Source organism: Chrysoperla carnea, chromosome 5 (assembly GCF_905475395.1).
Source record: "Chrysoperla carnea chromosome 5, inChrCarn1.1, whole genome shotgun sequence".
NCBI lineage: Eukaryota > Metazoa > Arthropoda > Insecta > Neuroptera > Chrysopidae > Chrysoperla > Chrysoperla carnea.
In genome coordinates this window covers 38,501,775-38,529,508 of record NC_058341.1, presented here as the reverse complement: position 1 = coordinate 38,529,508, position 27,734 = coordinate 38,501,775, and the positions used below count along the sequence as shown (strand labels likewise).

The 27,734-nt window shown below is 28.0% G+C and overlaps 1 protein-coding gene across 4 annotated transcripts in view; it reads right to left on the bottom strand.

Annotated features, from left to right (window-relative positions):
- Window positions 1–306: 306 nt before the first annotated feature.
- Window positions 307–27,734, bottom strand: part of LOC123299780 (cilia- and flagella-associated protein 410) — a 73,277-nt gene continuing 45,849 nt past the window's right edge. The window contains exons 3-9 of one of the 4 annotated variants that reach the window (XM_044882125.1): window positions 20,674–20,841; window positions 10,793–11,009; window positions 9,036–9,140; window positions 4,645–4,794; window positions 2,004–2,108; window positions 1,518–1,748; window positions 307–1,112 (exon numbers count right to left, since the gene is read on the bottom strand). In XM_044882125.1, coding sequence (XP_044738060.1) covers window positions 1,002–1,112; window positions 1,518–1,748; window positions 2,004–2,108; window positions 4,645–4,794; window positions 9,036–9,140; window positions 10,793–11,009; window positions 20,674–20,841 — 1,087 coding nt within the window. In that variant the 3' untranslated portion in view covers window positions 307–1,001. Of the gene's footprint in view, window positions 1,113–1,517; window positions 1,749–2,003; window positions 2,109–4,644; window positions 4,858–9,035; window positions 9,141–10,792; window positions 11,010–20,673; window positions 20,842–27,734 lie in introns of all 4 variants that reach the window. The other 3 variants (XM_044882128.1, XM_044882126.1, XM_044882127.1) reach the window with 3 other exon arrangements.

Here is a 27,734-nt window from a genome sequence, read left to right as displayed (position 1 = left end):
TTTTTACACAATGGCCCATAACGGAAAACTATTTACACTAAAGTATACACACAGAATATGCGAACTTTGGAATTCACAACTATATATTTATTTTCAAGTATTTTGTTTTTTCAAACATAAACCTTTCGAAATTATCAAAAATTAACGATCCTATTAACTTATGGTTTAAAAATTGTTTCACAACAATTTCCTGGATAATTACAACAGCAATACGTCTCTAATTAATTAATTAATTACAAAATAAAAATAAGAAAGTATTTACAATATTAACTATTTAATTAATTATTTTAAGTACTAATTATTTGGAATGCACAAGAAAAACAATTACTAAAGGGTTTTATATTAAGAGTGACCGAACTTAAACAAGTTGTATATGAGATATTTTTGAATTTTTTATGCGAAATAATATTTTGTTATTTTTTGTTATATAATAATACAAGCCCAATGGTAATTGATGCTACTCTGCAGGGCCGCGTTTATATGTGAAAAATACAATTCTTCGGTGACTCGACCACATATATTGGATTCGATACCATTGAAGACATTGTTTGTGCTTATTTGTTCGCGTGCTGTCTGAATATTATTTACTGAACAATTTAATTTACAATATTGGTCGATAGAAGCCAATGCTAATCACGTTGTGCAGGGTAAACATATTGTACGATGATTTTCTCAATATCCCAATAATTAAAACACTCAGCCGAGCGAAGCTTTGCCTGCCATTTAATTGGTATTCTAACACGAAAAATGACAAGAAACACAAATAATAGATATTTCATATATAACTTCTTTTATTTAATTTTCCGACACTCTTAATGGAAAGCCCATTATATTAAAAATTAAAATCACGAATGAGTATTTGTATTTTTTAAGTATATATTATATTGTTATATATTTTAACATTTATCAAAAAAGGCAATAATAAAAAGCAATTAAGGATTATCAGCATTATTTGTTGGCGTATTTTCAGTACCGCTTCCATCTATGCTGTTTGCTTTATGTCAGTCTTCTAATTCATCCATTCGACATCGAACAGCCATTTCTACAACTTCTAGACTTGGATAGTCCAATTCTTTGACTAAACATAGTACTGCACTCAATATATTTGAGTTCTAAAACAAATATAATTATTATACATTAATTCAACATAAAATATCCATTAAAATGTAGGTAATTTGACTTTTGGAGCTTCAGGTTTCAAACTTCTTGAATTATAGTTAACATTTCAAATAAATTGCGTTATCATCGAAGTTACTGATAAAATTATTTGTGGTTTAACCTTTTCTTCTGAACGATTTTCGAGAAATTCTTCATTTGGCTCCGATCCATTCTACCACGCAAGATCTTACACATTTTAGAAAGTAGTGTAATTGGTTTAAAAAAGAATAATTCCATTGATCTTAGCATTTATTAAATTGAACCCCCACCTGCCCGTTTCCTTTCGAGATATTTGAATCAAAGGAACGTTAATAAGTGAATAATTATTTTTAACTTAAAAATAAAGAAAATTTGGTTACCCTTGTAACCGGTCGTCGATGAAATGGTGGTCGATGATTTACTGCACATGAGTTGCGTTCACAACGATCATTATTTCTGTCACGCACTTCCCTTTGTGATTGCCTCATTTGTGCATTTGATTGTGGATAATCATAATGTCCATTATTTGAGCCATCGCTGCCTCCTCCACCATCATTTTGCCGATGTGATGATTGGTGATAATTTTGATACCGATCGCCATTTGTGTAATCCTAAAATTTTTAGAAATCCTTTTTTTAAAATTTCATACTTCATTGATTCCTATCATAAAATTTATAACACTTTTTCCGATTGATAATTGGGACTTTTACTCAAAGTGGAAAAATCTTATTGTAGGTTAGATAAAATACAGAAAAATTTTGTAAAACAAAAATTAATGAGGGCTTGTTACTGTATAGTATTCGTATCTTATTGATTAGCTGGTATTACGGAATGAAATTTTAATAAAATGAAAGTATGCAACAAACCTTTACAGATTGAACAGATGAACTGTGTGGTATTCTTTCTTCTTTCGGACTATCTGGTGTGTAGCCTTGTTCATCTGTGTTGTTAGTACTGGTGACTGGTGATCGCTGTTATGGTATTAATATTATTAGATTATTAGTGTGGTTAGTAAATGATATTTATGTCTGATTGAGTAATACTATACATAGTGCCAGAGATTCGTTAGGAGGAATGGCCATCAGTAGGGCCGAATTTACACAAAGCGCCACGCTTGGACAATGGCAAAAAATGCCGCCCTTTGTAAATGGACAAAAAGGCACCCTTAGTTTCTTCAATTTTATGAATGTTGAGTTTGTGTCTATGAAGTACCTTATGGTTGTGTCAACTCCCTGGAATCTTTATCCTTATTAAAACTCCACTAAACTGAGTTAGAGAATTGAATATTTATCTTAAAATTGAGTTAATGTTAAGAGAATGCCTTTGGCAGTGTCAATTCCTCGGCTCCCAACGAATAACAGAACAGATAAAATTGCATTTCAATAAAAAGCATTTAATAATAAGACAAACTTAATGAGGAGGAAATATGATCTTTACGATAGAGCTTCGATGTGCGCGAGTTTAAAATTTACTTGTATGAAAATGAGAGGACATGTTTTTTACTGTTTTCTATAGAAGTAATTATACACAGTTCTTTTTTTAAATTAAATGAACTATTGCACCACAGAATAAAATAAAATATTGACTTCAATTAAATAAAAATATAAAAATCTGCCACATGACCTCTATGTACATATTAGGACATATTTCAGTAATGCAAATTTTATTATTAAAGAGATTGTTTTATACTACTTTTTCAATCATCAAATGAACCCGATTATTGTTTTTTGAGTAAAAAATTACCTTATATAACAAGATTCATCAAATTCTAAAACAAAATTTGTTTAATGATTTTATCGATTTTTTTAAGAAAATTGCAAAAAAATCGGAAAAATAATTTTTGGGTCTACAAAATTATAAAATCGGGTTCCTGTAATGATTGGATGAGCAGTTCCTAAGATTATCACTGAAATTTATCGTTTAATTGCAAAATTTGCCAGCTTTTCATGTATATGGATAATTCAAGAAGGTTATATCCAAAAAACTTGAAAACTAAACCCATTTCACGATTAGGTGAGTATTTTTCGAGATATATCCAGAACCGCATTGAAATAAAAGCTTTTTGGGGCGATTACGATTCGTATATAGAAGCATTAACACATTTGTACATGGAGGTGTGAAAAAAAACTACAAGTATGTTATAGTTGAAGTATACTTGTACAAATTATTTCAAAACAGTATTAATTTACAAACCAATGTTATTATAAAATGATTATTACATAAAATTAGTACTATCTAGTGTTACTAGAGTGTTTAAATATCATTATAGAATATATAAAAACTATAATCGAGTTAAGTTTTCCAAATATACACATACGATAGTTGTTGCCCGCCTGCTTCACTCAACGATTTCAACTGTCTTAAAAAAATTATTCTCAAATTAAAATAAATTGTATAAGTTATAAATAAATGAACTTTGTCGTCTGTCCCCGACTCCTAGATTTTAAAAACAACGTATATAGAATCCCTGAACCCATAATTCTCTAACACTCTTAAATCTACTCCGTTGCTCCCACTACTCCCTTTTAATTCCTAATGAGGCCATTATTAATGAAATTCAAAAAATGAAATTTAATGAATTTTTTCAAATTTGAAGATTATACGCTCATTTTATGATAAACAAATGTTAAATTTTCAAAAATATTCTGAAAAACTACCTGTTAATGAACCTTTTCCACCCCATTCACCCTTTCAGGTGCCCACCTTCGGGGTTCAAGTTATCATAACACCAACAAGTTTCTTCCAAATCGGTTAGGCCGTTTAGCCATGAAAGTCCAGCATACAGACAGACAAAGTTACTTTCGCATTTGTAATATTAGTAGGAATATATTATTATTATTTAATCGACGTGATTTATTCAAAAACTACTGAACCAATTTTAATGATTCCTTAACTAATGTATAATCTTTATTATTTCAATGAAGGTTTTGATATATTATTCAATCATTATGATATAAATGATATAAATAAATAATTCAACGCACGCGTAACTGCCGCGTAAAACATAGTGAATTTTTTTAAGTGAAGTAAAAAAATATACCAAATCATTTATAGAAATTAGTCCATGGGATGATTACAGGTCAAGGTACCTCATTTCCTATAGTTTATTAAATGTATATCTATCAGTTTTCACTAGATTGATGAAAATTTCCGAGATTTTCGTGTGACTAACACATCGGAAAATGTTTTTCCCAATTTTTGAAATAGCTACGATTACGTCGGCTTTGCCATATTTACCGCATGAATAATAATGAATTTAAAAGCATAGATTATTTTAGAGGCACGTTGCATCCATAGAACTTCACCAATTCTGTGTTTAGAATCAGATATCAAATTTGATTCAAATCAGACTATTTTGGTGTCAATTGATGATTAACGAAAAACCGTCAAGTATTCTTAAATCAAGTATCAAAATTGGAAAACTTAACTCGACTTTTTTATTCGAATACCTATAAACAATAAATATACAAACAAAAAAAATAAATAAATTCAATACTATCAACTTACATCGTACTGGTACTGTCGCAATTGTTTTGGTGACCCATTCTCATAGCTATTGTTGGCATTCCGTCGATCATCATAAAACACTGGACTAGTATCGGGCTCTGGTGAATAAATTTTCCTTGGTTCAGGCTCATGTCTTCGTGGTGGACTTTCCTGTTTAGAACGCAATAATTTTTTAACACCAACTTTTCCAACTTTTTTTCCTTTATTCAATACCTTTAAGAATGTGTTAGTTTTTAATGGTGAAAAGTGCAACAAAAAATAAAGCAAAAAGCAAAATTTTTGAAATATAAGTTCAAAATATATAAACAAGCTTTTACTTTCAAGGCAGAATTTATTTTAATCGAAAGAATATTAAAAAAAAAAAACTCGACGTAAAACGGGCTGGATTTTTACGCTGGATTTAAAATTATTACGTTTTTATAAACGAAGCGAAGAAATAAAAAACTTTAAAATTATTAATAATTTGTTTACTTCTCTGAGCGCTTTCATATTTTTAAAATATTTTAGATAATTAAAAGAGTAATAAGTAGAGACTAGTATATCTATTTGTCACCTCATTTTTATCAAATCCTGTATAAAATAAAATTGAATCAGTCCAGCCGTTTGGGAGCTCATATCATAGACAGGGTGGAGGTGATAAAAAATATTAACGATGGCATTTTTATAAATTAATTGCGAATGAAAATCTTTTTCATAAGCTCCCAAAATTACAAAAATCCAAGTCTCTTAACGATTGCAAGGATAGTTTTTGAGATATTATATCTTTGTACTTGATTTCTGAAAATATCTCAATGGCTTTCTAATTCATTAGCCTAGATAAGATAAAGATTCGTTTGAGAAACATTCACCTCAACAATAAAATCCATAAATTTTAAAATTTGTCTGTTAAAAATTCTATTATTAATAAAAAATATGACCGTTGGATACATAATTTAAGTTTTATTTCCAAGTACCCTTGGAAAAAGTAGCTTTAGAATAGTTTCAAAAGCCTTGCGAACCACTTTTATGTGGCACAATATATTACTAAAAGTGCTCCTATGTTGCGGCCTTGCTTCTCTATTGAGTTATTCGACCGAGTGGTATTTATGTTAGTTGTTTCAAATACATTATCATCAGTTCCTATCTCCTAAGCGAACAAATAAAATCAATGAAATAAAATAAACTCAATCAATAGTCTAAGAGCTATCAATCAACTTACAGCCTTCATCTCTGCAGCACAAAACAAATCCGCAAAAATTTGTCTATAAAAAGAAGGTTGAAGTTTTTCTTACGGCAGTGGTAAACAAAATGCCTTGGTATTACAGTTTTGGTCTTACAAAAACAGCAAGACCAAAACCTAGACATTACTTGCAATATCAAGACCATTTACGTTCCTGGTCTTTTACTATTATTGTTTCTTATCGTAATGCAATTCGAGTTAACTAAAATTGATGTTTTGCAAATCTACAATTTCATTTTAATCGAATTTATAAAATTCGCAATAAGTAAAAACTGCGTACAAACGAAAATCTGTTTCCAATTTAACAAGTCTAAGACCCAGGCGAAGGGTGCAAGGCTAAGATTATAAACACAACTAAATGTTTAGAAGCAAGATTAAATGTGCAGATCAAGACCAATACCTGAAAACGTCCAGGCTTTTGCTTTTGCTCAATTAGCAAGTTCAGTACTCCTTATCAGCCTCAGCTTTATGGAGGGTTTTTAGTGTGCCCAAACTCTTCTATTAAGAATTCTGTTAGTGATAGAAGAAAGTCCATATTAAATTTTAATGTCAAATTATTTACGAAATTTTAACAAAAATACTATACGCAAAATAGATTGACGCTCTTAGACTATAGAGGTACCAATAAATTTGTGCTTTAAGTACCAGGTCAAAAATCAATTTATTAATTTTAATATGATATATGGAATTTAAATAATAGTTTGAGACATTCAAATCAAACTTTAACATGCAAATAAAAACATATATAAATAAAAAGATAAAAACAAAGAATTAAACTTGAACTAGAAGAATATTATTAAAGAAGAGAAATTATTATTACAAATGAAATAAATAAAATAGGAAAAAAAAATAAGAAGAAAGAAGTACATTGAGAAGAATTAAATTTATTATTATGTATAAAAGTTATGAATTACCCATTGCAAATGATAAATGGCTTCTAGCAAAATGAAGAAAAATAAAAAGTATTGAAGCATGACTTAAAAACGGTTAGTTGTGTCGCTTGTATTTACAGAATGATTTAAAAATACTTTGACAAACTTAAGGTGATTGTAAACCTTCAGTATTGTAAAAAAGTTTTGGTTTATTGCACGGTACATACTTATAAACCAAATACATGCTTTCTAGTAACTTATGTTTAGCTTTAAAATACCACAAAACTACAAAAATATATAATATATTGTGTACAAGTGCTGCTTATAAATTTGATAATATAGATATCGCTCTTCAAATGATGGATCTTCGATGAACTCATAATTAAATTAAAATTTTGTTTTTATATCATCAGCAACTTTATATTTTTATGGTATTATTATTAACTGCAAGATTGTCTAAATATCTTAATTAGATAGTTTTTTATCACACTCTCTAGATTTTTAGATATAGAAATATCCAACTGAAAAGGATAACCTCATCATTTTTCAGCCAACTTTGAACGATAAAATAATAATAAAAAGTCCGATGACCTGAGATTTTTTGTGATTTTTGGAAACTTTGTTAATTAAAAAATTTATTTATAAAATTTTTATTGAAATTCCTAGTATTATTCAATCCTTGCATATCTCATAAAGCTTCGGTTCCGTTCCCTACATCAAAAAAGGTTAATATGAATATATAATCTTTCATTTTCGGGATACAGGCTGAAGTTTGAAAACAAGAATAAGATAGTGGAAAGTTAATTATTCAGTAATTTTCAATAAAATTGATACTTTTTGAAATTGGAATATAACAAAAAAAATTCAACGATTCAAGGTCAAATGTGCCTTATTATGTAGCTTAAACATTGAAATTATGTTCAAAATATCGTTCAAATGCTCATCAGTATACGTTTAATGTTGATTTTTAGTTCTTAAATTATTCAAATCACACCCATTCAAAGAAAATAGCCAAATTAGTCTAATTTTTTTAAAACAGAAATAACAAAAGAATTCAAATGGAGTGGCCGTTGATATTTTCAAGATATTTTGAATCAACCTGTAAAGATATTCAATTCTTTCAATTCACCGTTGTATTTGTGATATGAATAATATGAGTGTGTACTTTTATTTTTATTTTAGATATAATAAATTTTAATTTACTGATAATTATTGTTTAAAATGAATCATATCAAAGATAAAAATACACAATCTTGTGAGATAAGTGCTTCAAGAGACGTATAAGACAATTACACGCATGTATACGCTGTTGAAAAATTACATTTTTCTTGGACGTGTACTGTGTAGTCTAGGCAGGGACTATCAAAACGACGCCAGTGCTCTCAGCGGATAATTTTGTTGTTAAAAAGTACTAATTTTTAAGAGACAAAATTGCATAAATAATAGATTTTAAATGTAAATTAACATAATTACTTATTTTAATTTGATAGAAAATATTATAAAATTTTCAATGTTAAATATATACATAATCCATAAACTTATATGTCCATCCATATAATTAATTATATTTATAAAGTATTGTGTCGTTACTATGATCATTAAACTCATGCACGGAGCGAATAAGCAATAAGCTCGTTATTTCAATTAGCGTCCAAGGTGAAGATTAAGGGTTTTAAAAATAGAGGACTACACGAAAATTAATTATTTATCTTCGCCGAATGTGAAAATTTAAATTTATAAAAATCAGATAATCCAGACCATAACTGATCGCTCAAATCATGTAATAAAACTCCGTTGAAATTTTTACCGGAATTCTTTTGAAATCTAAACCTTATACCAACAAGCCCGTTATCACCTACCCTTTGAGGGAGAAAATTCAAAGTTGTATAAACGAAATTAAGTATCATATATGCAAAAAGGTCAAAGAAAAGTTCGAAAAAAACTGTATACTTTATGAAATTTAGAATTTTTAATTAAAAACTATGTTTTCTATCAAAATTATTTCTGGCGTTAATTTTGGGCCATCCGTTATAAAGCTCACTCTAGTATAAAATCAGGAAAAAAAGAACGTTTCAGTCTTTTTGTGTTTTAAAATTAACATAAAATATTTAGAAAAGAAAACAAAAATGCTTACAATACATAAAAAGAATTAGAGACAAGTTAAGAAAAGGAAATTAATTAAATGAATTCAAAAGAAAAGAGGAAAGATATCAACATAGCTATGTACAAGTGCACGCAGAGACGAGATGTAGTGAAATTAGTTAGAACAGAATATGGAAGTTTTTATGAAAATACATTACCTTCCCATTAGGTGAATGATATGACCGTCGATCATTGACTAATTCATCTGCTTCAGTATAATAATCCTGATCGTCGTCAGGATCATAGGAGGACTGCCTTGTTGACTTTTGATGTTAAAAAAGCATTAGACAAAACGAGTTATTTTAAACAAGACAAAAAAAGTCACACAGTTAAAAAAAACTTTGTATTAGCTGTGTTAAAATAATTTAAAAAAATTTATTCAACAATGAAAATTAATCGATGAAATTAACAATATTTTGTGATTATTCTTCCAACTTGAGTATCAATATTATCATGGAAATTATTATAAGCTAATTGACAGTCGTAAAATTATGAATAACAGCTGTGAAAAGTAGTAAACGTACAAAAAATATCACAGATACCGATATCAAAAAACGGAAAATAAATGGCGAGAAAGTGATTACACGATAATTATCACTACAGTACGTACAAACGCTTTGTACTAGTTTTGATAATATTCTGAAAAATTTTCCTATCGATTCGAATAGCATACGATTAATTGTTTGAAGTCAACATCTGAAAAACAGTTGACCTGACATTATTAATAAATGTTCGGTAATAAATTTTAACAAAATTTTCTACAAAAATAATTTCAAAAAAATTTTTTTTTGTTTAAGAACACGCGAATCCGAAATTTTTTGGACACGGAAATAATGAACCGTTGGAGTTTATTGGGTAATATTTTCCGAGGCCTCAAGTCTTGAAAACTAGACTAACTAATTTTGCCCTTATATTTATAATGTTTAAAGTGGATATACAGACTGCAAGCCCATGCTAAAGTTTTTCAGGTGAAATGATCCACCATGAATCATGCTGTAAAAGATGCTTCTATATGTAAAAGTAAGTTTAAGCACCATGGAGTCAGTTTTTCGCGGTACAGGTGAATATAGGTGAGAATATGAATGCCACACCTCTTGGCGTCTCACAGCTAACTCTGCATAAATATTCGAAGTGAATATTTATGTATAGTTAATGTCACAAAAAATGCTCGTTTTACATATAATAATGTAAAACGAGCATTTTTTGTGACATTAAGTATACATAAATGCCGTACAGTTTCCGAAGCCTTACGTGATTTACTTCTTACGGCATTTATGTAATTCGCACCGCATACCTATGCAGATTTGGTATCCGGCAACGCCGTAAATATTTGCTGATGCAGGGGTGAAACACACAGGGGTGTGACATTCATATTTTCACCTGTACCGCGCAAACCTTACTTTTTTTACATGTAGGAGCATCTTTTTCAACAATATTCCTGGTTGGTCATTTCGCCTGAAAAATTTTAGCATGGGCTTGTAGTCTAATACCTTCATCCAAATTTTCCAAGAAAGAAATCGTAACAATGCCTTGCGATCTTTCAAAGCGCTTTTACTCCACAAATGAAAATACATCGCTGAATTTTGTGAATCGAAAATATCCTAGTTACAATTTATTGGCAACCAATGGCAACTTTAATATAATTTCACCATGTACATCGATAGCTATTTATTTTTTTTAACAAATACGAGGATTTTAACATTTTAAAATAATTACCCGAATCTAGATTAATTATCCAAAACGGAATTAGTTAACATAATATTTGATGCTAAACTGAGATTAATATAAATATCTGTATCAGGAAGGAAATCACAGTTAAAAAAATTAATAATATTTTTTATTCGAAATTTTAAATGAATTTTAGAAATTATTAAATATGAAATATGTATTTTTATCCAATGGAATCAAAATTTACCTCTAATCGTGTAGGACTGATTTCTGGTGTACTTCGTCTTGATGCAGCTGGTTGTGAACTTTTACTTTGGTAATAATCGCCATGGTTATGATCTTCATCTTCTGGATGTACTAAAATTTGACCTCGACGATTTGCATCAGACAATTCTTCTGGTGTTACTGCTACGTCATCTAATTTTTGTAGTCGTGGTAAGGCTCGTAAAACTGCTAGTCGGTATCTTATAAAAATAGAAAATGGATAAGATCAGTTGAATTAGAATAATATAATTTTTTAAATTTTGTATTAAGCCGACCTTGTGCAATATATCTATACGAATAATCATCATCGACTCAATTCAACTACTTCAGCAATGTTTTCAATCCTTTTTGATATGTATTTGTAATAGCACATTTTAAAATAAAAGCTAAAAATTCATAATAAATAGGGTCTATGAATAATAGTACACTGTATCCGAATGACTTAGTGTGTATCGGTTTGGAAGGAATCTCACTCAAATCCCGGTTAAGTATAAAATTTAATTTTTTTCTATGAATTTATTAATATCATTTATGCAAATCAATTAAATTAATTAATACGAATTTATTATTGAAACAACTTATATTTATTTATTCATTAGGTTAATCTAATTTTACCACCGATAATGACTGTTTAAATTGTATAGATATATATCAGTCCATATGGCAGAGTGTATAGCGAGTTCGACTTGTAATACAAAGGTCGTGGGTTCGAAACCTGCTTAAGTAAAATAATTTTTTTTTCCTACGAACTTTGACTTTGTGTTACAATCTTACGGGTGTTAGTCACAAAGTTTTTCATTGGGTTTGTATAGTTAATCACCGATAATACATGTTGATATTGTATGTTCATATAAGATGTGTTATGGCTCGGTGTTAAACGAGTGCGACTAGAATTTGTGAAGCAGAAGGTCTATGGTTCGAGGCTCGTACTAGTAAAAATTTTAAATTTTTTCTCTGCACTTCATGTTATGATTTATTCAAATTAATTTCATTAATTTGAATTTCCGCGCCTTTCCGCGGGTGTGGTCAATCAAACTTATTCATTTGGTCAGTAGTGTTTCATCGTTCATAGTGGACAGTTGGTTACATTTGTGCTTTGTGTTTCACCTTCATTTGACTTCCAAACGTCAAATTTCATTTTCGAATTTGTTTCTGAGTAAGTTTTTTGTTTTAATTTACATTTTTTTTGTAATTTTTCTAATTCTTTGTTTGTATTTTGTAAAATTCTATATTAGAAATAATTTGTTTCATATTTTGTCCAAATATTTTTTTACACAAAGCTTTTAACATTAATTAAAAAAAGTTATGTTTGAATCACTTGTTAATTTTTTTCCAATTGAAATCATATTCTAGAATTATTTTCTAGAACATATTCTAGAACAAGTTTTTTTTTTATTTGATTTCAAAATTTTTCGAACCTGCGTTTATTCTCAAGAAACACAGTTTTAATATTAATAATTATAATTTTTATTTAAGAACGTTCATTCATCAACCTGTTTTGCTATGTGCGTTTATATGGAAACAGTATTTAAATTTTAAATAATTTTGAAATTCTATTAAAATTTTTAATAATTACTAACTGATAAAAGTTTCAAGTATAGTTATCGATATAATTTTTGAGAAATATCGATTTATATTTTCCATTTAAACCTATGTTAAAGATTAATTTTTGTCACTTTTTGAATTTAAAATTTAACATCAATTACGTTTCAATTAATTTATATAATTGTATATTTTTTCTTTCTTAAATCATTCAAAATCATTTAAACTTTTTTATCATCATAATTATTTTTATTTGTCTACTTACAAGTCTCGTGAATGTACGTTCTTAAATGAATAACTAAATAATTCTACAATCACTTGCACATTCATAATATTAATGAAATGTTTTAATATTATTGTTTTAATCAACAACTCTGTTACTAAGTATCGAAAACATTCTATCAAAAATAATAAATAAAACTAAATTTGTATTCACTTGATTTCAACACTCCGCACAATTCAAACAAAACAGATAAACCTATTGACTTAACAAATTTGTGAAATTTTTGATTTGATAAACCTTTGGTACAAATATCAGCCAGTTGATTTTTTATAGGTATATAATCAATTTTTAAATTATCATTTTTTAATTCTGATCGAATGAAATGGTATTTAAGATCACGTACATGCGTGAACCTGTTTTGCTATGTTCATTCATAGGGAAACAGTATGTAAATTTTAAAGAATTTTAAATTAATAGAAATTTTTTTGAAATTCTATTAAAAGTTTAAATAATTATTACCTGGTAAAATCTTGTAAAAAAAAAAAGTATTGGTATCGATATATTTTTTGAAAAATATCGTATTTACATTTTCCATTTAGTCAAATGTTAAATCTTACTTTTAGTCAATTTTTTAAACTCAAAATTCAATGAAAATAATTCGATAACAGGTCATTTTTCTTGTCTTAAATCATAGAAAATCATTTAAACTATCGCATTAACATATTGTTTTTTATTTCTCTACTATTATCGTTGATGCATGTACCCCCTTCAATTATTTGGAAATAATATATTTTGAAAATCTAAAAAACAGAATATTGTTGCATTAGCTAGCTGCGGTTTGTAAAATGAATGTTTTAATATTATCGTTAAATCAATAATTTTTGAGGATAATCAAGTAGTCAATAAGTTAAGAATTGGGAAAGTAAAAGAAGTAAACATATTGGCCTTAAATACCATTTCATTCGATCAGAATTAAAAAAAGATAATTTAAAAATTGAACATATACCTACAGAGAATCAATTGGCTGATATTTATACATACACTAATAATAAAATTATTTTTAATTATTTTAATTATTTATCACTAAAATATATTTATTCATTAGGTTGGTCCAGTTTTACCACCGATTATGGCCGTTTAAATTGTAACAAGCATCAAGTCTGCCACACGACTATAGCGAGTCCTACTCCTCTTACACAGGTATGGAGTTCAAAATCCAGGTAAGTAAAATTTTTATTTTTATTTTCTAAATCTCATGTGATAATTTATTCTTTGTAATATAATTAATTTGAGTGTGTGTTTTACTATTCACTATGAATAGCTTATTTATTTGACATTTATCTATTCCCTTCATTTGAATTCCAAATCTTAAATTTCATTTTCGGGTTTGTTTCTAAGTAAGTTTATGTTAATAAAGGTAAATTAAGATTAAATGAGCCATCTTTAATTGTTTATGCATAAATATTATTGCAAATTAAGCAATTTTTAACTTTTATGCCCAGAGATATTTTTGGTTTTTTTCAATTTATTTTACTCTAAATATCAGTTCATTAATTTAAATTTGTAAATTCGGTCTGCCCTATATCCTGAGAAGCGACGTTGACTAACTAAGGTTAGTATGATGTTTCTCAGGAAAAACTCGTTCGATTTGTTGCATGTGTTATAACACTATGAGAAATTGTGTAGTCAAAAATCAATTTTTTCTCGTTATGTCTGTCTATAAGCCAAGCGCCTCGATAGGGGACTGTATCAACTCATGATGTCGTTCAGACTCATCTGCAACGTGAGCAGTCATCACTTAAAGTGAGTTAGGTATATCTAGACAGATAATGTACGGAAAAAATGATCTTGATTACATGGATTTTTCGCCTGTGTTATAGCCTGTGATATTTTGGATTGGTTTCATTCTGGGGTAAGTCTACTTATAACTGGGTTGAAAAATTGCCTAATTTTTCTTTTTAAATTTTTTTAATTTTCTTTTTTAAATATATTATTTTAAATTTGTAAATTCGGTCTGCCCTAAATTCTGAGAAGCGACGTTGACTAACTAAGGTTAGTATGATGTTTCTAAGGAAAAACTCGTTCGATTTGTTGCATGTGTTATAACACTATGAGAAATTGTGTAGTCAAAAATCAATTTTTTCTCGTTATGTCTGTCTATAAGCCAAGCGCCTCGATAGGGGACTGTATCAACTCATGATGTCGTTCAGACTCATCTGCAACGTGAGCAGTCATCACTTAAAGTGAGTTAGGTATATCTAGACAGATAATGTACGGAAAAAATGATCTTGATTACATGGATTTTTCGCCTGTGTTATAGCCTGTGATATTTTGGATTGGTTTCATTCTGGGGTAAGTCTACTTATAACTAGGTTGATATGGTTAGTTCAAATGGACCTTCAGAAATATTTATGCATAAAGGTTATTGTAAATTAAGCAATTTTTATTTATTCCTTTTCTTTTTAAAATAATTGAATTTTTTTCCAGAGATATTTATGCTTTTTCATCTCCGACATTCTCATTTGTATAATTCTGTGTTTGTGACTTGTAAAATTCATATCCTATCCTAGAATTATCTTTTTTTATCATATCCTATCCTAGAACTTTCTTTAATTGTTTATGCATAAATATTATTGCAAATTAAGCAATTTTTAACTTTTATGCCCAGAGATATTTTTGGTTTTTTTCAATTTATTTTACTCTAAATATAGGGTTCATTAATTTAAATTTGTAAAATCGGTCTGCCCTATATCCTGAGAAGCGACGTTGACTAACTAAGGTTAGTATGATGTTTCTCAGGAAAAACTCGTTCGATTTGTTGCATGTGTTATAACACTATGAGAAATTGTGTAGTCAAAAATCAATTTTTTCTCGTTATGTCTGTCTATAAGCCAAGCGCCTCGATAGGGGACTGTATCAACTCATGATGTCGTTCAGACTCATCTGCAACGTGAGCAGTCATCACTTAAAGTGAGTTAGGTATATCTAGACAGATAATGTACGGAAAAAATGATCTTGATTACATGGATTTTTCGCCTGTGTTATAGCCTGTGATATTTTGGATTGGTTTCATTCTGGGGTAAGTCTACTTATAACTGGGTTGAAAAATTGCCTAATTTTTCTTTTTAAATTTTTTTAATTTTCTTTTTTAAATATATTATTTTAAATTTGTAAATTCGGTCTGCCCTAAATTCTGAGAAGCGACGTTGACTAACTAAGGTTAGTATGATGTTTCTAAGGAAAAACTCGTTCGATTTGTTGCATGTGTTATAACACTATGAGAAATTGTGTAGTCAAAAATCAATTTTTTCTCGTTATGTCTGTCTATAAGCCAAGCGCCTCGATAGGGGACTGTATCAACTCATGATGTCGTTCAGACTCATCTGCAACGTGAGCAGTCATCACTTAAAGTGAGTTAGGTATATCTAGACAGATAATGTACGGAAAAAATGATCTTGATTACATGGATTTTTCGCCTGTGTTATAGCCTGTGATATTTTGGATTGGTTTCATTCTGGGGTAAGTCTACTTATAACTAGGTTGATATGGTTAGTTCAAATGGACCTTCAGAAATATTTATGCATAAAGGTTATTGTAAATTAAGCAATTTTTATTTATTCCTTTTCTTTTTAAAATAATTGAATTTTTTTCCAGAGATATTTATGCTTTTTCATCTCCGACATTCTCATTTGTATAATTCTGTGTTTGTGACTTGTAAAATTCATATCCTATCCTAGAACTTTCTTTAATTGTTTATGCATAAATATTATTGCAAATTAAGCAATTTTTAACTTTTATGCCCAGAGATATTTTTGGTTTTTTTCAATTTATTTTACTCTAAATATCAGTTCATTAATTTAAATTTGTAAATTCGGTCTGCCCTATATCCTGAGAAGCGACGTTGACTAACTAAGGTTAGTATGATGTTTCTCAGGAAAAACTCGTTCGATTTGTTGCATGTGTTATAACACTATGAGAAATTGTGTAGTCAAAAATCAATTTTTTCTCGTTATGTCTGTCTATAAGCCAAGCGCCTCGATAGGGGACTGTATCAACTCATGATGTCGTTCAGACTCATCTGCAACGTGAGCAGTCATCACTTAAAGTGAGTTAGGTATATCTAGACAGATAATGTACGGAAAAAATGATCTTGATTACATGGATTTTTCGCCTGTGTTATAGCCTGTGATATTTTGGATTGGTTTCATTCTGGGGTAAGTCTACTTATAACTGGGTTGAAAAATTGCCTAATTTTTCTTTTTAAATTTTTTTAATTTTCTTTTTTAAATATATTATTTTAAATTTGTAAATTCGGTCTGCCCTAAATTCTGAGAAGCGACGTTGACTAACTAAGGTTAGTATGATGTTTCTCAGGAAAAACTCGTTCGATTTGTTGCATGTGTTATAACACTATGAGAAATTGTGTAGTCAAAAATCAATTTTTTCTCGTTATGTCTGTCTATAAGCCAAGCGCCTCGATAGGGGACTGTATCAACTCATGATGTCGTTCAGACTCATCTGCAACGTGAGCAGTCATCACTTAAAGTGAGTTAGGTATATCTAGACAGATAATGTACGGAAAAAATGATCTTGATTACATGGATTTTTCGCCTGTGTTATAGCCTGTGATATTTTGGATTGGTTTCATTCTGGGGTAAGTCTACTTATAACTAGGTTGATATGGTTAGTTCAAATGGACCTTCAGAAATATTTATGCATAAAGGTTATTGTAAATTAAGCAATTTTTATTTATTCCTTTTCTTTTTAAAATAATTGAATTTTTTTCCAGAGATATTTATGCTTTTTTTTATATCTTTCTTATATTTTAGGAATACCTGTCCTGTAATGATATTAAGTGATGTCGAATTAAGGCTGATACTATTTAGGGATTGTGATTTTTTTTTATTAGGAATTGCGAGAATGTTATCCAATTTGTCATGTTCCGGTCATGACAAATTGGATAATTATCTATCTTTTTCTTCTGTTTAAATGTATCCGGATGCACTTAACCAGAAGAAAAAGATCGTGGATTAGGCCTATAGGGGACACCACGTAAAAAAAAACGCGCTGATGTATCCTACCTCAATGGTAGTGTGGAAACGGATACAAAATTATTTTTTAATGATCCTCTTTTACAGTGGGAATTTTGGGATACAAACGACACTCTTGATTAAAAAGTCAGAGTAAAAGATCTGCAAAAATTTCAAGTATATCCATCGAATATATATATATATATATATATATATATATATATATATATATATATATATATATATATATATATATATATATATATATTTCAAATCAACATCAAAAGCAAAATAATTACCCTTTAAGATTTTACTTAATAGGGGATCGGACTAAATTTTTTTTATCATTTCAGATGAAGAATTCTCACTTTACTAGTTTTTTAATCAATTTTAATTTCGCTTTCAAATATTATCATGGTATCAAGACTAGTTTCGCAATTTTTATTGGAAATATGGCCAATTCAATATCAACATTATCCTCTATTATAAAAGGTAAGTCGATTTTGTTCGATAATAAAAAGAATAATAATTATATGAGAATTTAAAAACAAAGTAACAATTTATTTAAAAAAATATATATATATTGATTTACATGCTTCTTCTTATCGTGGTTGAATCTAATCAAAACTCAGCTCACATATTGAACTACAACTACAATTTTTAATTTTAAAACATTTATAGCTCAATGAATTATTTAAAAATAAAAATAAAACGTATCTCAATTCCATATTATACAAGTTATTATAAAAACATTCGAATGAAATAATAAAAATACCACTTACAAAAATAAATATACATAATTTTTAGGTTAAATTAATCTAATTATTTATATTAAATAAAACCATTTTTTTTAATATCTGTAATGTTAGTACAAGATCCGAATTAAGGTCGACCTTCACCCATCTGTTTACCGAATGAAAGTTATTTTTTATGAAATGTAAAATATTTACAAATATCCCTGTTGTGGGTTGCCCTAAAAAATATGGTCCAGACAACTTTTAATAAAAATATCAAAACTTGGAAAGCTTGTAAATTTTATTTTTTGACTGATATTTTGTGGACAATCATATAGCACCGTATTTGCAATAAAATTATCTTTATTTATATATGTGAGGCAATGAATTAACAGATGAACGTAATTACTATTCACAACTTGTATAAATGCGAAAATAGTGAACGAAAAGAGGCAGACAGCATAGCTGCTGCATATTCTTTATGGCTTTTACTTTCGAGTAGATCAAAATTCGTTAGATATGAAAGTTAGTGAAAAATTTCTAAAAATTTTACTCTTGATATTTTCACTAAAAGTAGTCTGGACCACATTTTTTTAGGCAACCCATTGCAGGGATATTTGTTAACATTTTATATTTCATAAAAAATAACTTTCATCCGGTAAACAGATGGGTGAAGGTCGATCCTAATTGGGATCTTAGACTATATTTTTTTATTTATATTATTTATTGAAATATTTAATTTATATTTTTTGTATAATATAAAGAATTTTTGTGATTATATTATATAAATTTTTTTAAAAAATAAATTTTTAATTATTTAATTTTGGTTTTTGTTTATAATTTTATTTGACCAGAAATAAAAATTCACAATGTATTTGATCTCTTATTATCCTTTGTCTCAAAATACGTGCATTTTATCCGCTCAAATTAAACAAAAAAATAGAAGTAAAGGTAAAAACATTCGCACCCAGCCCAAAATGGGTAGGGTTGTTCAAAACACCATCATAAATGAAATCTAAAAAATCCTCATCGATTCGATACCTGGAAAAAAATTTACTCGGGGACAAAGGAAAAAAAGGGATTTTCCGCGATTTTCAGCAAAACGGTAAGTTTTATCATAAAATTATTTCAGACAAAAATTGAAGATCAGTTAATTAAATACAAAAAAAAGTCTCAAAACTTTTTTTCCCTAAGACCTACCATTTCTGAGACATAACGATTCAAATAGAAAGAACTTGCCCACACAAAAGTAGTAATACCAACATGTAAACGTAGCTTAAAACTAGCGTAAGCAAAATAAATTTGTTGGTCATAATAATACAAAGAGGATGATTTTCCCAAGATTTTCTTATTAATTTCACTTTTTATGGGTAGCTTAATGATACTGGGAGTTGATCCTATAATATAGCGTTCTAAATTATTCCATTCTAAGTCACAATTAATGTTTTTTTTACCCTTTATTTTCTCGACTATTTTTTTAGCTTCATTTCAAAACGACCATTAACATTCCTATCGAACTTTTTCAATTTATGGACACACTTTAAATTCGATTTCAAAAGTGAATAACTTAATGTTAATATTTTCGAAAGCAGATATTTGTATAAAGAACTTTTTTTTGTAAATCTTATAATAAAAAGTTTGTAGTATATTTGACGACCAATATCCGAAATACGATCTGAATGGAGGTACACCTTGGATTCAGACCCCTCTTCACACACAATTTCTGACGAAATTACTTCACTTAATTACTAAGATTTTTTAAATTTTATTTTGGATTACAGTTATCGGAAAAGCGTTAATTTTTGACCGACTTAAATTTGTTTGTTTCCCTTAGAAAAATCGGTGCTTTTTGGTCTTGATTTAGATGAAATTCATATTAAAAGATAAAATTACAAATATCTGTGTGGCGATTTGACGTAAATAGTGGTCTCTACTACTCGTCTTCGGATCGCTCTTCACATACAATTTCTGGTGTAATCACATAAATCGTTCTTATGTATTTTGAATATATTGGCCAAAATACAAAGTAAAGCCGCTAATAATAATTCTTATAAATCAGTATCATTTTAGTGAAGCACCCGCGGTGTTTGGAAAATAAATTAATAATATTCCGCTCCGTTAATTCTATCACAATTTATCCAAGCATGAATAAATTATAGCGAGTGTATATAAACTTTCACATTAATATTTTTTTTTTGGATATGTAATAAAGTTTTCACAAATTTCGTACATAGGAAAGAAATTAAGGAAATTTACTACTGAATAGCCGAAAATTCTATCGAAAAAAAAATACACAACTTAGAACTAAAAATAAAACCTTTAATACAATGCTCACCCTTCATTTGCTGCACATGGATTTTCTCCTAGCCATAAATTTTTCAAGTTTGGCAATTCTTGTAAATAGCAGACTTCATTTATATCTTTGATATTATTTTGTCTAACATATAATTCTTGAAGACCGCGACAAAATTGAAAATCCACTAAGCTGTTTATTTTGTTTATACTGTAACAAAAAAAAAAGAACTATTAAAATTTAATAAATTCATTTATTAAAATAAATTTTGAAATAAATTAAATCGATCAAAATTCACAATAAAAAATTAGGACATTTGACGATTTATCTTCCGAGGGAATTTTTCGAAAGTTATCTCCCCAATCGTCAAATTAAGGCGGTTTTTTTTTATTTAAGTTTGCATTACATTATAAACCAAATTAAATTAAATTATGGAATTAGTAGAAAATTGAAAATTTTTTATAATATCCAATTTGGATAAAAGATCGACCGAGTAGTTTTTCAGTTTGTGAGATATCGACTAAAATGGTATACAAAGGATAATAAGAATATTGATATTAAAAAAATGCCATTATGAAGTTCATATTATACTATTCCAAATTTTTTTTTTGATCTGCGCTTTATTTTTTTTCCCCAAAATTCAAGAGAAATGGCTTGACAAAAACGCTATGTCTGATAGGCGTCACTTAAGATAAAAAGAAACATAACTTTTAATTTTGTAATAGTATAGCTAGGCAACGATACCAAAAAGTTGATTTCAAGGAGGCAAGATTTTGTCTCGCTTCTGAGAGCGGTTGCGTTTACTAGTCCGCATTCCTAAATAAGAAATTTGCTTATATTAATTGAAAGCATTTTAAGGACGTTCATGCGTCAACAATATTAGTAGATAAATAAAAAACAATATGATAATGCGATAATTTAAATGATTTTCTATGATTTAAAGCAGGGAAAATAACCTGTTATCGAATTAATTTAAATTTTTTTAAAGTTTAAAAAATGACTAAAAGTAAGTTTTAACATGGGACTAAATGAAAAATATAAATCGATATTTTTCAAAAATTATATCGATAACTATACTTGAAACTTTTACCAGTTAATAATTATTTAAACTTTTAATAGTATTTCAAAAAAATTTTCTATTTTCTATTAATTTAAAATTCTTTAAAATTTACATACTGTTTACATATACATTTTTCATGACCTTTTAGCAATATAAATTATATCTAATTGCCAGATACGTTTGCCGTTGCTACCACCGCGTCAAATGTTATTCTAATAGTTAACAAATAAAGTTTTCGAATCATTTTAGTTTGATTATAATTTTAATATAATTTAGCTGTATATTTAATCCATCTTAAAATTCACTCTCGAAAACGTTGCTAAACGTTGCTCTCATAACAAAATTATAAGTAAAATAATGAGAGAAACATAAATGGTTTGCTCTATTTTGAATGTCTTATTCCAGTAACACAATATTCAAATTTTTTTAATGACTGAGAATGCTTATTAAATTAATTCGATGTAAATGTAATTTCATTCATAAAAAAAAAACAATACGTAAATAATATTGTTATGTTTTACAATTCATTAAAAACCAGTTAATAAAATATATGTGAGAATATTTATGGTTATTGTGTATGATCATAATTTAATAAAAGCCTAATTATTTAAATATTTTATTTTATTTGCCATGTCCAGTCACAATCTAGCGTTACAATAATTTTTACACTCTGTATATATGAAATATATATCAAGATATACTAATTTTAGTCCCGAGCTTGTAATCCCTTCCATAACATTCGAAGGGATTGTTTTACACAGCTAAAAGATATACACAGTTTTCAATTTTTTGAAGTGTAAAATAGTCATAATTCATTGATTTTTTTTATCGCGTAAAAGATGACCATGAATTGTTTACATTTACTAATCTAAATTTTTACGCAGAAATCTTTAATTTATGGTTCAAAATGATGATCATAGATAGAGCAGTAAAATGTCTATGTTCTGATGAAGGAGCGATATTGTTGAACAGTATCATTCAAATCCATCCGATAGTTTTTGCGTGAAAGCGTAACAAACAAACAAACATCCTTACTTTCACATTTATAATATATAAGGATGGGGATGACATTTTTGTTATTTAATAAAGTACCAAAATTGATAGCACGTTTTTCAAAAATTTATGAATGGCATAGTTAGGACAGCTAAATTTACATTTGACAACATTTTTGCACAAACCTTGAGTTAAATAATTAATTCTCTTTGCATATTGATTATCTTAAAATGAAATAGTTTATTTACAATTATAGTTTTGGTTTTTGGAAAAGTTATTTTGTATTTATAGACCTTTCATCGTTTCGTTTTTGTTTCGGACATTTAAATAAGTAGTATTAGATGGATATTAAATTTCAGCGATTTAGTAAATGAGTTAATAGAAATAATTCTTATAAATAAATAAATACAAAAAATTTCTTTAAAATGTATTTTCGGCTAAAATTGAGTCCTATATATAGATGATTTATCCCAAACCCAAATAATCCAGGTAGCCTTCTATAGGAGCATATGCGCGTGAAAGAAACTTACGCCATCGTGTGGCCAACATGCCGTTATTTATAAAGGTTAACTATAAATAAATAAATAATTTTTTTTTATTATTATTATTTTATTAATAAAGACATTTTTCAGAATGATTTAATATAAAACATTTTTACAAATGGAAGTTGACCAAAATTGGTTATACGATAACCAGATTTTGTTGTAACTGTTTAAATTTTATAAGATGTTACTAAATTTGGATATTTATTTAATTTTTTGTTTGTTTTTTATTTACATAATTTTTTGTAAATATTTATACCCATGGGCAAATTTAACATGTGTATAATTTTTTTTTTAGACTTCTTTAATTTAAAGCATAGTTTATATATACAAAATTTTAAAATACGTACATATTTGGTGTCACCCAAAGCGCCTTCAAATTAAAATATTTTTCAAATAATTTAACATTAAATTTTTTCACTTTTCATATAATTAAAATTTTTTTTCGAGAGTCGTATAAATTGGTAAATAAAGAGATGAAATTTTAACGTTTTAGAGGTTTAACGTTTGCAATTATTTGGCAAAACTATTGGAAAAATAAGAATTACATTTTTCATTATCTTAGTTTTTCGACCATGGAAGCCTGTAGATCTAGACTATTTAAAAGAAATAAAACTTTTATATGACATTCATTCATAAATTCCCATTCTAATCAAATTAAATAATAAATTTTGTTTACTTGGAATTGTCGTTTTGAGTATGGTTTATCACCTTTCTAGATTTGTTCAGAAGACTTTCGACTTCCTAAATCTAAATAAATCCTCCAGAGTTAAGTAAATAAAGAGATTTTTTGATGATTTGTTTCATATTACAGTAAAGTAAAAGCTTTAGTAGACGGAGAAATAAATAGAATTAGAAAATAGATATGAGGAGAAACAAATTCATTTTTTCTCTACAAATTGTTACTCCCAAAAAGCACTATTACTTTTTGTCTGCGGGCTTAATCAGCATACAATTTTTATCATTTTGATAATAGAATTTTATTTTCCATGGTCTTCGTCAATTGTCTATTGTGTCAATAAATTTACAGCTATTTTAGTGGTATAGGTAAGTTACATTTTTAACTAACAAATAATAAGAAAATCAATATGGGAAACGACCGTGTTTTTATAAATAAACAAAAAAATCAATTTATTATTACTATTATTTTATATTTTTGTTAATAATGACATGAAATACTTAATAGTCAGTCGTATGTAAAGAAAAGTGGATCAAGTCTGAAACAAATCTATGGTATGTATAGTGAACATAAGTGGTAAATGGAACTTTTAACAAAATCGTTTGTGGTTCCAGATTGCGCGTGCTAGGCCGAGCTGATCGTTCGCTTGCGCACTGCGGTAAGTTAGTTTATTGAGCGATCTCTGCGTATCCAGCAACCTGTATATCGACAATCAATTCTTTCTGTAAGGTACTTGATCATCATTAGAATCGTTAATAAACAAATCGTTATTAATATAAACACTGTCTCTAACGATTGAATTACATTTTATTTTGAAGGTTTACAAATTCGTCTCGATTTTGTTTTTAAATTGGAAATTATCCCTCGCTTAGACAAAAAACGAAACTTTCACGAACAGTTAAATAAACCAAATTTAAATGTGCATTCAATAGAGATGTTAACTAAATTTTTTACCACTTCTGCAGGTGAAGAATTCTCCTGGACGGGCAAAAAAATGATTCTAGGTTTTGAAAGTCTTTAGTAGTATGCAACATATGCACGTATAAAATTCCTAATTAAACAAAGAGGAAGATATGGATTAGTAATGGATATCGTTGCACGATATCACCATAGAAATTACAACATAAAATTTTGTTCTGCCAGATGGAGATGGGCACCAATTTTTGAATACTTATAACTTCTTTGTATTTGTAGCAATATTTTCTAAATGAAGAGGCAGGAAATGAATATTGAAAGCATAAAGGGCTTTGCTAAAAACTGAAAATGTATCAAAAAAAGATTTAAGGAAGGTTAATTAGTTTATAACATTGGACAGCACAATTGGTTTGAAGTCTAAGTATCAGCACTGTCGAATGCATTCTTCAAATTAAATCAGTCTAGCTTAACGGGCCACAGACTCAGAATAATGTCTGCTGTGAGATCCCGAAGTTGTAGAATTTTTGTCGTTTAGATAGCGAGATAATTAGCTACAAATTTCGCGATTACAAGGTTCAAAGCATGTAAAACTCACTGTCCTTCCAGCTATTTTTTTCGATATTAAACAATTCTCTCAACATAATTGAAAAATAAAGTATTAAAGAGTTGAAAGACCGCCTTTGTGTTAGCTCTGATAGTCTAAATCATATTTTCGCTCCTCCGTAAATGTTAAAAACAATGATTTAAAGTTTTGAAAGGCTTCTTTGTAAAAATAAAAAGTAGTAAGGAATTCAATCCAAAACGGTACCCTAAGTTATCAGAAAAAATACTATCAAAGACATCTCGTTATATTTAATACGGAGCTCTACAAGATACAAGTCATAATAACTAATTAAAAGTTGATAATATTTGTATGCATGTATGTATGTATGTATATGTATATATATAATAGTAGTTGTAATAATTATTATTATTCAAAACTAAATTGTAATTACTTACAAAAGTATGTCAACTGTTAATTTTATGTTTAGTACCTCTACTTACTATGATAGCTGATTGTATTATTTGCTAATGTAAGTAAAATATGCTCACAAGCAGAGAGCAGCATCATTAATTACTTACTTCTAATAATAATTAAATGGTGGTACATAATATAAAATAAGTTATTTGTAATGAGCGAATTTTTTTATTTGCTTGAATATTTTATCCATAACACGTTTTCAAATGAACTTTTTAACATGTTTGAACTTTCAATATTTAAATACAATTTTTGTCGTTTAGTGAATGGTGAATACACGAAAATTAAATAATTTAAAAAGCTGAATATGCAAAAGTTAAAGTTCAAACTTGGAATACTCCCTTAAAGCGCGGATACAGAAGTATTTCATGATCATTTTTCGAAAAGTTTATTCCTACCCCTATATAGGTATATTATAAATGTGAAAGTAAGGTTGTTTGTTTGTGACGCTTACACAAAAAAACTACTGAATGGATTTGATTGGAACTCTACGGTAATACAGCTCATTTATCAGAGTAGAAAATAAGCTATAATTTATAAAGATAAATTTAAAAAAAAATTTAGTCTGACATATCACTTACCATCTATGAGCATAATTTTGAACTATAAATTAAAGATTTCTTTAAAAATGATAAACGATAAAATGTAAAAATACAATTCAAGTCCATCTTTTCTCATAATATCATCAATAAATTATGACAATTTCAAAGTTAAAAAAATTAAAACTGTACACATATTTTACCTGTGAAAAGCAATCCCTACCCCTATTTCGAATGGTATTGAAGGGGGATAAGTGAGAGCTATGGAGGTGAACAATATAACGCGCTGGTCTTTACCGGTCTTTATTTCTAAATCCAGCGAAGAGGGCGGGTATCAAATCAGTAATTTTATACTTTTCGCGTTTCTTTTTTGTTTGAAATTTATCCGGAATATCGCTTTTAAACTATTCATGCAATCGCATAGGCATTGTTTTACAATTTACCTTAAAAAAAAAAAAAGAGTTTTGAGACCAAAAATAAAAAAAATAGGATTCATTTAATGATTGGGTTAGTAGTTCTTGATCGCCTAAAATCCTGTACGTAAAGCTATTATTAGGAGCCATTCTGGAGGTATTTCGAGAAACAATCATCTAACCGTCAAATGACCTGTTATTTGAATCATAAAATAAAGAAAGAAAATGATTTTTCCCCAAATCGAAGGCCAAGAAACTTTCCCTATCTTTTATAACTTTCTTAAAGATAAAAAATTGTGGAAATATCAACAAATAATTAATTAGTAACTTTTTTAAGTATTTCTAAACGGAATTTTAATCAGCTTTCAAATATATTTTTTTCAACAAAATATTGAAATTTGCAAGTATCTATTTAAAATAATTATATAATTTCTAAATGTTTTACCCATTCGATTTCTTAGAAAATTATCATTAAGAAATTATATGATTTATTTTAGGAAGATCGGTATTTTCAAGTTTTATTTACTAAATAGAATTTTCTAGTTAAATAGTGTTTTAAATTACATCAAAAAATTATGGGTCTATTAGACACAGCCAACATTTCCATTATTGTAATTATTTTCACTTCCCCACAGCTGAGCTAAACACGTTATGGATAAAAAAAAATATAAACAACGTCCGAATTCGTTTATTGCGAATAAAATGCTATATAAGATAAGAACATCTATTATTAGTTATTTTCAATTTAAATGCAAATGTAATAAAATGGGTATATCTAAGTTATATTTAGAAAAAGATAAATTGCATGCAATCATATTATAAATACTTAGATATTAATTAGTAATTTAGTAAAATTTAATGATAGTTTGAAAGTGTTACTATCCGAATATTTTAATTATTTGGATTATTGTTTACGATGAATAACGATGGGCGATTAATATATT